At 38.6% G+C, this 15165-nt stretch overlaps 1 protein-coding gene across 1 annotated transcript in view; it reads right to left on the bottom strand.

Annotated features, from left to right (window-relative positions):
* Positions 1 to 15165, bottom strand: part of SYT16 (synaptotagmin 16) — a 105198-nt gene that overhangs the window by 68132 nt on the left and 21901 nt on the right. The window contains exon 2 of the mRNA XM_006767639.2: positions 13182 to 13848. Coding sequence (XP_006767702.1) covers positions 13182 to 13704 — 523 coding nt within the window. The 5' untranslated portion in view covers positions 13705 to 13848. The remainder of the gene's footprint in view (positions 1 to 13181; positions 13849 to 15165) is intronic.

A 15165-nucleotide genomic window follows, 5' to 3' on the forward strand; every position in this document is an offset into this window, starting at 1 on the left:
CACCCCCCAAAAGAAGGAAAAATCAGAACTACCATCTGGGAAGTGGGAAGAAGGTACCACGTAGCAAAAATGTTTCAGAAAACATAGGCAAACACAGAAACACACACAAACACACCAATGTGTACACACAGAAATGCAACGCCCTCAAGCTGATAAAACCAGCAGACACTCCCTACTACTGAACTTTTTTTCCAACTACCCTAACGCAAGAGAGAGGTGGGAGACTTCCTCCAGAGGGCCTGTGAGGGATAGAACAACTGAATTCTATCGAGAGTCCCACTGCTGACTCACTACACGACTTCAAGCAATCCACCTGTTAGGAATTTCGGGCAGAGTTTATCAATCTGCAAAGCAGGTGTGAGCATTCTCACCTTCCACAAATCATGAAGCTCATGTAAATGAGGATTTCAAAGAACAGTGCTATTCTGGGAGTAGCATTCCCAAAAGGAAGTGTAACATATCATTTTTAGAGCTCCACATGATCTCCATACACTCATCGAGAATCTTCACAATCAAGATAAAACCACCTTGGACATCGCTATTTGTTCACACAGGTGCAGCGGAAACGCCTGACATCTGTTCCCAGGGTGAGGTGCAGCTGCTGCCAATACGGGGAGAAAATGATGGATGCTCTTTATATCTCCTTCTCACCTCCCGCTCACCCAAGACTTTGCTCTAAAAGGGCCAGTTTATTCCTAATTGTGATGTTCAGGGTGGCCCTGTGGGAACCACTCCGATGAAAGGTAATTCAGAGCATCACACACTGCTTGAAACTCTGGCCCCTGACTGAATTTTCCACTGAGGAACACACATAGCTACGTTCACTTTAAAGAAGGAGCTCCCAGAATTGGATACTGTAATGTTCTATATGTTTTTTTATCATACCTACTAAATTCCACTAAGTTTCTCCTACTTTTTCTTATTCACACTTCAATATATTGTCCATAAACTTAGTACTTCCAACTTTGCATTTATCAATTAACTTTCAATTTCCCTTTTTCAATTTTCTTTGGAGCCCAACCCAAAAACATTAGTGTAGTTTACTTTTAAGAAAAGAATATTTACTTCAGCAGTGGTTGTAATAATATGATTTTAGCCTTCTAGATGTTAACACTTTGATGACTTTTCCCATTCAATCATAAAACCTATTCTCCTTAATCAGCATGTTCAAGTAATTCTCAATTCTACTTTTGCAACCATATTAACATGAGAATTCATGTACAATATTCTCCAATTTACATAGAATTTTAAACAAACAGAAGAATGCTATGGGTTAATTATCTACAGAGGCAGCATAGCATTGTGGTTAAGAGCCAGACTGCCTGTGTTCAAATCCTATACCTATGTGATTCTGGGCTTAAACATATGCCTCAGTTTCCTCTGTTGTAAAATGGAGTTAATAATAGGAGTTATAGAATTGTTAGGAGGATTGAATTATTTAATGTATATAAAGCACTCAAGAACTGCTTAATACACAATAAGCTTTCAAGAACTGATATGAATTATAATCATCATCTTCACCACCATTACCAATACCAAGTTCAATAGAACCCCGTAAGTGTACATACCACTGTGTTTGAGGCTCTTTCCAAAGAGTTGCAAGACAACCAACTGAAGGCAGGGGCCAAACAAATTACTATTCAGGGCTTTGTACGGTGGCACAATCCAATTGAGCAAATTCTGTCTTCCAAAGCCTAGCCATGCCAAGAATGGCACAGTGATGTCCCTGAATAAAAGGTTCAGATGGAGCATCAATGCTTTCAGTGATAGCAAAGGATAAAACCGGGGTTCCTCCTTGCTAAAGAATCAGATCCTACACCTGATACAACCCCCAGCAATAATGAAGTCTGAAGGAAATATGACCAACTTTTCAGAGACGCTCTGACTACACGTACTATAAATTTCCCTCTGAAATAGAAAGTCTCTTTTGAGCAGTTTGAGGGAGGTAATGGGAGGAATAGAGGACTCGAGTTAAAGATGGCTGTCTTGAGACTTCTGAGTTGTGTTTCCAATCTGATACCCACGCCAGATTCAATGGGAAGGTCAAGGAGAGCTAAACTCCTGACATAATACTGAGCACGCAAGGTCATGATGCTGCAAGAACCAAAGGACAGTGAGTGAGGCATATGTCATCTCTGAGAGCATGACTACAGTACAACTAAGTCTGGATTGAAATACAATGAATGGCAAATTCATGCTTCAATCTAAAAAACATAATAACATAGTGAAAGAAGAATATTAAATATTTTAATAGCCTATGAGACATCAGCAGCAAGCAATCAGAATAGTCTCTGGATATAGAAACCCTTATACCCATATCTGCATATACCCTTAGGGAAAAAAATCTAGAGCCACAAACAAGAAAATGAGGTCTCTCTCCAGCTCAGAGCACAATCCCCTTTATTGGGCTCTACTTTTGAGGTGGTTAGTTAGAGCCACTTCTCTTTCCTGGACCTATATCCAGGAAAATTCATTTTCTTATTTCTAAATTTTCTAACAGGTAACTGTCTAACGCAAAAATAATAGCAATATATTGGGTGCTTCGTGTATATGTTAAAAGTAAAATGTGTGATAATGACAAAGGATAGGGAGGAGGAATTAGGAATATACTGTTGTAAGGTTCTTACACTACATATAAAGTGGTAAAATGTTTAAATTATGCATTAATAAGAAAACAAATATTAATTCCGATTCTTGGGGGATTTAAAATATTTGTAGAAGTAAAAGGTTTGACAATAGAAACACAGAAGTACAAAGGTGGATATATGAAATAAAAATGTTACAAAGTCTTTGCATTGTTCAAGAAGTGATAAAATTTAGAGTTGACTTTAAAAAGTTAACAATTAATATTATAATTTCTAGGGTAACCACCTAAAAGTACATATTACTAAAAAGTTAATTAAAAAATACACTAATGCAAATATTTGATTAATTCAAAAGAAAGGAAATAATGGAGCAAAAAAAAGACAAAATGGGTATAGAAAATAGAGTAAACTGCCTTAAAAGCACTTATATCAGTAACTACATTAAATATAAATGCACTGAATACTCACCTTAAAATATAAATATTGTCATACTAGGTAAAAGTAAAGAAGATCCAATTATATTTACTCATAAGTAACCTGCTCTAAATTGTATAAAGCTGGATAGAAAAAACTCTAGCATGCAATCAGTAACCAAAAGTAATATGGTACATTTTTATTAATATCTGAATAAACTTTAAGGCAAGAAGTATTACTAAAAATAAAGCATTTCATATTAACAAGGTTATTTTAATAGGAAGAGAAAACAACCCTAACTAATATAACTTCAGGCTATATACAAAAATAGAAAAATCTGTAATAATATTTAAAGATTTTAATAGGTATCCCTAACCCTACCTAACTATACACACACACACCCCCACACACACACACACACACACACACACACACTTCACACTCCTTAACGATATGCATTTTTTTCTAATTTTAATGGGGTGTTTACCAAAAATGGACTACATACTGCGCCAATTAAAAAAAAAGCAACACAAATTTCAAATTTTAAAGGATCAAACTGACAAGAGTATTCTCTGACCACAGGGATGCTAAACTAGAAATAAATAAAAGAAAGATAACTGGAAAGATGCTTGAAACAAATTAGAAAATGTGTTGAGCATAGTTAAAATGAAAACACAACACATTAAATCTGTGGATGGCACCTAAAGCAGTTTTTAAGAAAACCTAACTTTAAATGTATCTATTAGAAAAGATCTGACAGAAGAAGAAAACCTGAAAGGTTCATTATACTAGTATATTAAAGAAATTCAATCAATTATTTAATTTCTTTCCACAAAGAAAACTCCAGTTCTAGATAGCTTCCCTGGTGAAATCTGCTCAACTGCCAAAGAAGAAATAATACCAAACCTACGTGATAAGACAATAGAAAAAGAGGCACACATTACTCAAATCATGCGATGCGGTAAGCATAGCCTCGACAGTAAAATCTAAAGAGGACATTACAAGAAAGGAAAACAACAGGCCAATATCTTTCGTGGGCAAAGATGTAGAAACCATAATCAAGATATTTGAATTCAAATCCCTTGATATATAAGAAGAATGACATTTCATAACTAGGCCAGATTTATTACAAGAATACAAAGCTAGTTTAACATTTGAAAATCAACCGATGTAATCCACTCAGTAACAACAACAAAAAAAACACCATATGGTTATTTCAATAAGTGCAGAGAAAGCATATAATAAAACTTATAATCTGTTCCATCCCCCAAACAAACTAGAAATACAAAAAAGATTCCTTAATCTATGTTGATAGAAGTTAGAGCTAAAGGACTAGATAAGGCATCCCTGAGACAGATTAACAGAAAGAACACAATAATTGATAAAGAAAGCTCTACAACTTTACAAAAATCAATGGGAAAGAAGGAAGAATGTGCTAAACAAATGGTACTTTGAAAAATATGGACCATCGGAACAATCCCCAACTTAGAACTTCACTTTACATCATATACCAACATGAATTACTAAGGGATTAAAATCTTTTGTATTGATATAGTAATATTTCTTCTATTAAAGGTTTAACCTACTTTTTTCTAATACCTTGTGAAAGTGAAGAAAAGCTACAGTTCTTCCATTTCAATAGCTTACAGTTTCTCTTATTACAAATCTAAAAGCATCTCATAGCAAATTCAGTCACTCAATTTATGAATGTTGTCAAAATAAACTGAAAACAGGGTATAACAAATAGCAAAAAAAAGTAGTCATTCATTTATTTGACAAATATTTATTTATTTCCACCATGAAGCAAGCACTTCTAGATGTGGGGTATACACCCATGAAAGAAATGAATGGAATGTCTGCCCTCATGGAGACAGACAAGTATAACAGGTCAAACAGCAATAAGTGTGTGTGTGGGGGGGGGGGGGGGGGAATCCATAGAAAAAGGATGGGATGGCTGGAAAGTGGAGGGAGGTACAGGTTAAATTCATGTGATCAGAAAGGCTCTGAGAAGGGCCATTTGAGCAAAGATGTGAGGGAAGTGTGGTAGCAAATGCCGGGGACATATGGAGGACGGGCATTCGAGACAGAGGAGACAGCGTATGCAAAAGCCCTGAAGCAGGGGCACAGCTGGTGTTTAAGAAGGTCCGAGGCAGCCAGAGTTGACAAGAGAGAAAAGGGCAGTGAGAGGCCAGAGAGGCAGCATGGGGCTCGATTACCATGGATCGGGTAGCCACTGGAAGGGGTCCGGTTTGCACGCTAGGTGAGATGGAAACTAGAGGGTGGGGCAATAGAGAGACAAGTCCAAAGGCTGAGCCCTGGGCCCTGATAACATTTAGAGGTGAGGGAGATATTAACCATCAAGCAAGGGAGGCTAAAAGAAACTGACCAGTCCACTAGGAGGAAGCATTTATATTCCTTTGGATCGGCAATTATTACTAAAAAAGACATTTGATAAATATCAACTTTCCACAATTTAATTCTCACATTTCAAAAATTCCTGAATACAGAAAAGGCAGGCCGAAAGGGCAGGCAAGCACGTATTCTTTGGAGATATCCCAGAGTCTTCCATGTTGCCTGAGAAAGGTACTCCAGAACCTCTGCAAAGTGTAACAATCCCCCTGACTTATGAAACATTTATTGTAAATCTAACATAGGAAAGTCACAAGCTAAATGTAGTATGGATGGGATGGATACAGAAAACATTAATGCATGGTCCCTGTTCTAAGGACTTCATACGGTCTAGCAAGGAAGCTCAAGCATCAGAAAAAAATGAGATAACGTTAATGTAGATAAAATCGTGGCAGTTTCAGAAACACATTTGGGGGTCAAATACTTCTAGTTTGAAAAGAATTCCATTATAATCAATGCCATAACTAAAAACCGAAACTGTAATTGAAGTAATTTAAAGACTCCATTGATAACCAGCAAGATAAATATTCTCCTGCGCTAATACTGAATGACAGTACTCTTCTGGTCTTCTCTCCCATCATAGCTAAAAATCTCTTGATAAGGACACCCCTCTTGTGAAAATGACTCAGGCTGTGCCACTGAAGACTGAAATAGCATGACTTCATTTCCACGGCTGGAGTGCCAAAGGAGCGCTATTGCCCCCTTGATCTTCCCTCCCTGGTGAATGCTCAGGAGCTGTTGCCAGGACCTATCCATTGGCTCCGTGCTGTAGTGGGTTTACTACTATTGCCAAGTTGCCTGAGATGGACCCGCTGACAGCTCTACCAGGATAGCCTCTCCTGTACAAAAGGAGCCCTCCACTTCAACCACAAAGGCAGGACTCGTGTTCAACATTATGTCATCTGTGTAAAGTTTTAAAACATGTAAAACTATGGTATGTATAATTTACAGGTACAAAAAACTTGCAGGAGAAGAATGAAAATACGATGAGAATCATAACCCTCCAATTTAGATTTGTTTTCCTCCTGGTGAGGAGAGAAGGGAGAGAAGACAAAGAGGGGTTCTCGGGGAACTCTAATTATATCTGTCCTAGATGGCTTCTTAAAAATAAATCTGGATTAAATGTGGGAAAATGTTAAAATTTGGCCAAGTTAAATGGTGGGTTTGTGGGTGTTTGTTATATCATGATACATTTTCCTACGTTTTTTAATGTGTCGTAAGTTTAAAAACTAGGAAATGTAAAGGGCACTAATATCTCCACTAACAGTGGCCCAGCCCACCCCTGAGCAGAATTAACAAGAGCTCAAAGGGAAGAGAAACTTAACCACATCTCAGAAACTCTCTTTAGCATAAGGCTCTTTTTCAGAAACAAGACTCTCTCTCCTCTGGAGTGGATGTTGGGAAAGAGCAGCAGGAAGGGAGAAGGGGATTTACCAAAGAAAGAAGAATAAAATAGGGGAAGAGGAGGGTAACATTTCTACGGTAATTAGAAATATAACAACACACAAACACACAGGTAAGAATCTCCCTCAAGCAAGAAGAAACAAGATATATTGCGGGGGGGGGGGGGGGGGGAGGGAGATCTTATGAAGCTCGTAGCTCCTACCTGGCCCCAACTTCTTCACCATTAGACTAGATAATTGCAAGAAAAACACACCTGGCTCCGTTACTGTCTGAGTCTCAGGGCTAGGAAGACTCCTGGACCTTTTTATTATCAAGAAATTCCATTATTAAAAAAAATATATGGTTCCTTGAGAATCATTAAAATGGAATTTAAGCTTATTTGTAGTATGTTATCTCTAATTCCTGTAATCCATCCCTAATGATGGTAAGAATGGGAAAATAGAAAATGAACTTTATTTTCTCATTTTAAACCTGACCTTAAAAAAATGTTCTAGCATTTATTGTAACACCCAGAAATCAAGGTAAAAATTGAATCAATATTTTGATCATGTGTATAAGTTACGTGATCTAATTTATGGCCATGTAGGATTTTATTACATTCCTGAAATGTCCTTTAAAAATGACAACAATGGCAAAATACATAACCACAGCAATAATAAACTCCATGCCTTAATGTTAAGGCTCTGAAAACTGTGTCAGCTTTTAGTGTGTTCATTAATACCTAGCTTTTCTAAAACATGCAAGTCAACATACCGAGAAAACTAACTTCATAAAGCTTTTAGAAAACAAATCTGAAAATTTTTCAGACTAATCCTTTTTTAATGGATAATTCCAGATAACTGAGGAACATGATGGCAAATGCTATCAAATGAAGGATTAACAAATAAAGATAAATTTAACCAGAAATAGATTTACCCTCAAGACAGCACTCGTGCAATGAAAACAAGCGAAGTGCCAGTATTACAAATAAAGGAACGGCAGGATGTAACATCTTATGTGCAGTCACGCATCCTATAGAAAGGCAATGAAGCCTGTATGATTTATATATCAACTGCATTACATTCCCTGGTACCATTTAGTCTCAACCGCCACAAGCCATCCTGAGAGCATCAACAGAAAAAAATACTTCAACCCATCAAAGCTCCAGACCAACCAGCAACTAAGAACCGGGTGGGATTTTCCCTTCCATGTCATACTAACCTGGTAGAGTAATCTGATTGAAAGTCAAGTTATATCACCCTCATTTCTACTGTTCTACTTTTTAAATACATTCCAGGTAGCCAAAGAGTGTGTCTAAAGTTCTATGTGCCAGTATACTTGGAACACATTAATTCCATTAGCAGGCTATTTCAGGAAATAGTGAGCATATTTCCTGGAAACAAATTCATGTGGTTAAAAAAAAACAGCCTAAATTTTTTTTTAAAAGCATGAATTGAAAAACTTAAAACAAAGATGATTTTAAATGCAATTAGAACTCCTTCCCAATACATATCAAAGGTGTCTGTCACAACTGCTTCTTGACTGAGAAGTTGGTGTTTTGGGATTTGGGTCTTTAAACCGAAAAGCCTATCTTGAGATGGCACTGTAAGGAGTCTCTTTGCCTCTTAATCAGAGGCAACTGCTAAATGAAGTGTATCTATTTTCTCTGCTACATTACTATTGGCAACCAGGTCCCCAGTAAGTGCCCAGAAATGTTTCCATGGTTACAAAAAGCATTCAGCATCCCTCTTGTTTTAGGCCAATTTAGTTGAAAATCTATTGTGGAGAAAAAATATGGCACATTAAGGAACATAAAATCAAGACACAGCGTTATGAAAAGAATTCAAGGTTAAATGGGAAAAGCAGGCTTGACAAGGCTTTTTTAAAAGTGCATATTACACTGATTAAAATGCTGCCTTTTCCTAGCATATCCCCAAATACATCCCTGTAGAGATTGCAAAGCAGCCCATGAGCTGTGTCTGACATGATCCCATGGTATAAAGGGGAAAATAGGCACGTGAAAATAGTTAACAAGCAGGTAAAATAAAAATTAAAAACACAAGCTTCTGAACATTCATAGGACTGAGAGTCCAGTCCCTTATCCTACTGTCATAAAGTCCTGGGGTGTTTAAATATCTTAAGGAAAGAAAGGAATTAGGGGCTTTTGTCATTTTTGCTATAGGCATTGGGAGGGAATTAGTGGGCTCTCTCACATCAGGGAGAGAGGCAACCTAGTAAAGCTCCTCCATCTATAAAGTCACAACTGAATGGGGACACAGGACTGTCTCATTCTAGGTCCCTACCTCATTCCCAACTGCCATGGCCACCAAAGAGCAAGGGCATCAAACACATTTTTGCATCTTCTGGAACATATTAAGCAAATGGTGTAAGCTTTTCAATAACCTGAAAGATGGGCCCATGGCTTATCCTTGTATAAGGACTGTCCATTCTCAGTACTTTGTACATGGTAGGCAATTGATTCTGTTAGACTAACGGAGAAGGGCTATCATATAAGACCTCTCCCCTTACAGAGAAATATTTCTCTCATATTTACCTACACATACATACCATCTTTTATCATTTTCTATTGTTCTTATTTTCGCTATGAAATAGAGAGGAGTGGTGGAATTTTAAATCATAATGCTAAGAAGGACTAACTGGAAGACTTTTTTTTTCCAGGAAGATAGAATAGATGTTCTTTTCTCTATTATTCCCCCAGCTCACAACCAGAAAACCCTAAAACAAAGAAGAGAAGACCCAACAGTGCAGAGGAGAAGGCAGACTGGCGGGGGACCAGGGGACTCAAGGAAAACATGGTGGTGAGTGGCCTGGTTCTATGCCTAGAGCCTAGACTCGAAGCTGAAGAAGCTGGCAACCCTGCAATGCCAATTGCGACAAAGAAAGGCCTCAAGAAAAGTCTGCTCTCTCTATGCAAAGGACCAGGGAGAAGGCAGCCTAGCTAAACAGAAAACTTTGGGACAATGAAATTCTACTCCAGCCAAACAGCACAGAAAACGCTGTGTTCTTTATCCCAATCCAGGCCAGCAGAGGCCAAGTGGAGAGCCTAGACTTGCATCCTCACCAGCCTGTAAGAAGGCATTTTAACACCCCAACCAGGGAATGCAGAGAAGGCTGTGTACCAATCCAGGTATTTCTCTTTGATGGCCAGGAATGAGCATCTGCACCCTCCACAGTGTCAGAGGAGACCACTTGGAGAGCCTGGACCCACGTCCGCCTCTGCCCCTCCCAACTTGGGTGGTGTCAGAAGAGGACTGGTGGAGAGTCCAGATTTTCACCATCGTGCAGCAGCAATAATGCTGCCCTCAGCTCGATGTTAGTGGAGACCATGTGGGGAGACAGAACTCCCATCCCAACCCTGCATTGATGAGAAGCGCCTCTTCAAATGTTACGGAAGCGAAGAGGGAAGCCTGGACTTCTACCCCCACCTACCAGTAATAAGTCCAGCACCCTGCCAGTGCCCTGTCAAAGACTCTCTTTTTGAGATGCCTTTTGGGGGGGAAATACATCAAAATAATGACAAGAATTTCTCCTTATATATTCACATTGATTTACACACTGCTTCTTCTTTCAAGCTACTATAATAGCTCCCTAATATTTATTATTTCCTCCGATTTAGCCTCCAAACTGATGCCTGAGTTATCCTTCTAAAACAGACCTCTCTGTTGGTGTCACCCTTGATTAAGATCTTTTTGAGACTGGCAACTTAAACAGAGTAAAATCTAAATCCTTAACACGAAAAGCAAAGACATTCCCAATTGCAGCCTAAACTCTAGCCTCATGATCCATCCCTGAAAATACCTGGCTTGTCCACATGTGTGTCCATGCCATTTCTTCCACCAGAATGCCTTCCCCCTCCGTCCACCTGTTAAATTCCGACTGTGCTCAGATTTTGCAGTCTTACATCATCTGCTCTGTGGAACTTTCTCGGATCACCTCTGGCAAAATCACCCCCAAAGCTCTCATGTATGAAATTGTTGTAACTCTACACAACTTTGTTATACAACTTGCAACACCTATTTCTTAGTCATTACAGAACTTAGTCTAACTATTACTTAAGGGAAAACCAAAATAATCATCTACACAGATAGACCCCACAGAAAAAAGAAAAAAGAAGACAAAAATTACCAATACCAGAAAATAAAGAGGGAGATCACTATAAACCCTATAAGCATTAAAAAGATAACCAGAAAATACTATGTCCATATATTTAACAACATAGATGCAAAGAAAAAATCCTTAAAAAACACAAGTTGGCACAAGTGACTCCAGAAGATAGATAGCTTGAACAGTCCTATATTTACTAAAGAAATAGATTTTTTTTCCTTTTTTTATTAAATTTGTTGGGGTGATATTGGTTAATGAAATTATATAGCACTCAGGTGTACAATTCTAGAGAGGACAGCTGGCACACTCCCAGGGAGAGGGCCAGGAGTCTTGCTGGAGACAAAGGCACCTCAAGAATCTCACCCAGTTCTTTGCCCTCTCCAGGAGAGCCCGGATCTGTGGCAGCTGCCTCTGAGGCCTTGGTATTCTTCCTAACCCCTTCTTTTCCAAGTCCTGAGCAGTGGGGTTGGTGATGGTGGCTCTTGTCCACAGGCTCTGGGTCTCCAGGGATGTTCAGAGCTGCCCAGAGTCCATGTTCTGGCCAGACCTAGCTTGCGGGATGAGGTTTTGCCCCAGCCTGGTGCAGGTTTACAAGTTTTAAAGGTACAGTGCCCTGGTCTCCCTGGGAAATTGTGCCTCACTCCCACTTCCTATCCTCAAAAGCACAAGATGGGTTCAGGCTGCCTCCAGAGTTGGGTCTGGGGAGAGATCTCAGGCACCCTGGGAGGGGGATGTAAAGGCTAAAATAAAATAAACAAAGGTTTGTCAAGTTGAAAGTAAAATAAACTAAATTGAATTTATATTTCAAAATCTTCCCACAAAATAAAATTCCAAGGTCAGTTGGCTTCACTGGAAAATTGCTAGCAAACATTTAATAAATAAATAATATTAATTTAACACAAATGTGTCTCAACTATAGAAAAAGAGAAATATTTCACAACTGATTTTATAAGGCCAGCATTACCCAGACACGAAAACCAGAGAGAGAGATTGCAAGAAAACAAACTACAGACTAATACTTCTAATGAAAAGATATATTTTTAAAATCCTCAACACAATATTAGGAAATAATTTCAACAAACTAAACAATAAAAATAATATTATCTGCTCAAGAGATACAAAATAGTAATGGACAGCCTGGCCAGCATTGTCCAGTGGTTGAGCATCAACCTATGGACCAGGAGGTCACAGTTCGATTCCCAATCAGGGCCTCTGGGGTTGTGTGGCTAGGTCCCCATTGTACGGCATTCAGGATGCAGGCAATCAATGATTCTCATCATTGATGTTTCTATCTCTCTCTCTCTCTCCCCCTTCCTCTCTGAAATCAATAAAAATATTTTTAAAAAGATAAAGCTAAGAGGAATCATAAAAATAGATAAAGATATTATTAAATATTCCAGAAAAGTCTGCTCCTCCTAATAGAAGAATTAATTACTTCATCATTATATTACATAAAAGATGCAACAGTCTGTGTGAGCTATGTGCACATCATACATACGCACTCAACATCTTTCTCTGCATGGCATGTACCTCTCTGTCCCTAATCAGGTGGACTGTCCTTACTTCAGGCTTAGAGTATTAGAAGTATGAAAAATCTATGCCAGCACATACTATAGCTGCCTTTACAGAGTTAATTACAGTCTCACCATATTCATTTTACATTTATTGAAAGCCCATTATATGCTCCGTTCTGACAGGATAAAGCTTTATAGGCAGTTTTTCTTAAATATATCCTTTCCATTCAAGGCTAAAAGAAAATCAAGCTATTCTTATTTCAAAGATTTTCTATCTACTGTCATCTCACATCACGTCTCAGTGAAATACTGTGAGAAGTGTTCTTGGAGTGTTTTCAGCTAAAATTTTTTGCAACAAGTATGGCTTTCTGAACAGGATTTCACACTGAATAATATAGTAACATCGAGAGATTCCTAACCTAGTGAAAAAAAAAAGAACAATTTAAAGGATATTTTAAAAAGCATGACATGCACAAGGGGCTTCTCAGACAGAACCCACAGACTCGTTCTCAACATTCTACTTGCTTGGAGCTCTTGCTTTGGAATGGAGTCCCACAAGTATGGATATTCCAAAATTGTATACATTGAAAGTATTCCTAAGGATTACATCTCTCAATAAAAAAAGCCAGCATGTGGAAAGGTAGACGAGGGAGCAGAATAAAAGTCATATGGCAACTAAAACAAGCCAAAATAAAATGAGCAGAATTGTCCTTTGGAAGAACCCAGAGAAAATGACTACGGTCTAGCTTACCTTGCTTTTTTCCATAAACATTTTCTAAAATACCAGAGAGGTGGCTCTCAAAGTCATGTTGAAGGCCACTCCTTTGCTGTTCAAGGTGATGGTCTTCCTCAGCAATAGAAGAAAGCACATGTGGTGGCTTTTGGTCATCACAGGTCTGATTGGGCCACTGGGATATTATGGAGCATGAGTCCTTCGCAGGTTGGCTAAGCCTAGGGCTTGAGCTTTGGGCAGAGTCCTGCAAATCACTACTGCAACAAGAAAAATGATCCACTTCAAGAAACAAGGAATGTGTGTCCTCTTGACTCCCGTCATTGATTTGTTCTTCAACTTCAAAGTACGTTTCCTGAATCTGAGTATTATCTAAGTCCTGGTCTAGCTTGTCATTCAACTTAGAGTCTTGTTTGCTTAAGTTAACCAACGAGGCAGATAACACATCCCCTGCTTGCTGGAGGGCTTCATACACCCGAGATATCCAGGAAGAGAGAGGCTGGAACAGGCTCTGAGCATCCTGAGACGCCATGGCCAACACCATGGCCAGTGATCTGATGTCTAAAAGTCCACTTGTTCAGTTCCTTCAGCACTGTGGAGTTAATATGAACTACAGAATAAGCAGGATGAGAAATTAAATTGGAAGTCTCTTAATGGCTGTGAATATTTCATGCTCAAAACTTCTCAGCTGAAACAGAGGAAAGAAACACTTACACCTGTTAAAGTTACAACCTCAGACCCATGACCTACAATCAATGTCAAACAGCAGTTGGGGACAAAAAGAGATCATCATTGAGATCTTAAGACAGTTAAACAAGAATGACTACGAAAGATTAAATGTGAATTATTTCGATGCATATTCACCTCCATGGGCATGTATAAGACTTCCATTACCAGTAATGGGCTCTATTCATGTGGACTGACAGAAGTCTAGCCCCACAGACTATACCTAACGGTGTGAAAAAAATAAATGAATCTTCATTAACAGGCAGTTGGATATGACATCTTCAAATACAAGAAAGGCTGGATGCTTCATCCACGAACATACAAATCCCAGAGAGCAGACTAATAAACATTTCTGCTTCATGACACAAAGATTTATCCTTTCAAAGGAAATGTATTACCTGGAATTAAAAAGTTTTAACAAACCTAAAAATAGGATTGTATATTTTTATGCAAGTTCTGGAAATTATATCTATTCTTGGGGAGCAAGCAATCACTGAAAAACTGAAGATGGCAAGTTTATTATGCAGCTTACTGGAGACACTAGTATTTATAGACCTTTGTCTATATTCCAACCTCTCCAAAATACTCCTCCACAGCCTCTGAGCCTCCTGGGAGACACTGCTTCCCATCAGATGCACAACCTGAAGGAGGCAGCTAGAGGACATCAACAGAGCAACAGGGAACAATGAAGGCTGGAGAACTAAACGTCATATTTTATATATAAACACACACACACATATATATATATACACACACATACACATACATGTATTCAAACATATACTTGCTACACATAGCTATACATAATACACATACATATGTGTGTATGTGTATAGCCTTTAACTGCTCATCAACAGCTCAGGATGAGTGTTATAAAAGACTGCAGAGCCTAAATTCACTGCTTGTACTTAATTACCTCATCTCTTTTATTACAATAGCTTCCTTCTGACCAAATCTACCAGCAATCCTGGAAGTTTCAGCCCTCTTGATCCCAGGCTACTGCATTTGATATGACTGCCTATATTCTCCTAAAGATTTCTCTTTAGCTTTTGTGAAAATCATGCATGTATGCCTTGATTTGTTCAATAAACAAATATTGATTAAATGACTATTAAGTGCTGGGCACAATGCCAGGTATAAGGTAACCCTGAGGTCTCTGTCCCCATGGAGCCCAAATTCCAGTTAAAAGAAAACTGAGCTCTCTGCACTTTCCCCTTATGCTGAATAATTCATGGGTCTGTCTTTCAGGTTCTTCCTCATCTCCCCACCAGCTGCGTAT

The sequence above is a fragment of the Myotis davidii genome, unplaced genomic scaffold (assembly GCF_000327345.1).
Source record: "Myotis davidii unplaced genomic scaffold, ASM32734v1 scaffold281, whole genome shotgun sequence".
Taxonomy (NCBI): Eukaryota; Metazoa; Chordata; class Mammalia; order Chiroptera; family Vespertilionidae; genus Myotis; species Myotis davidii.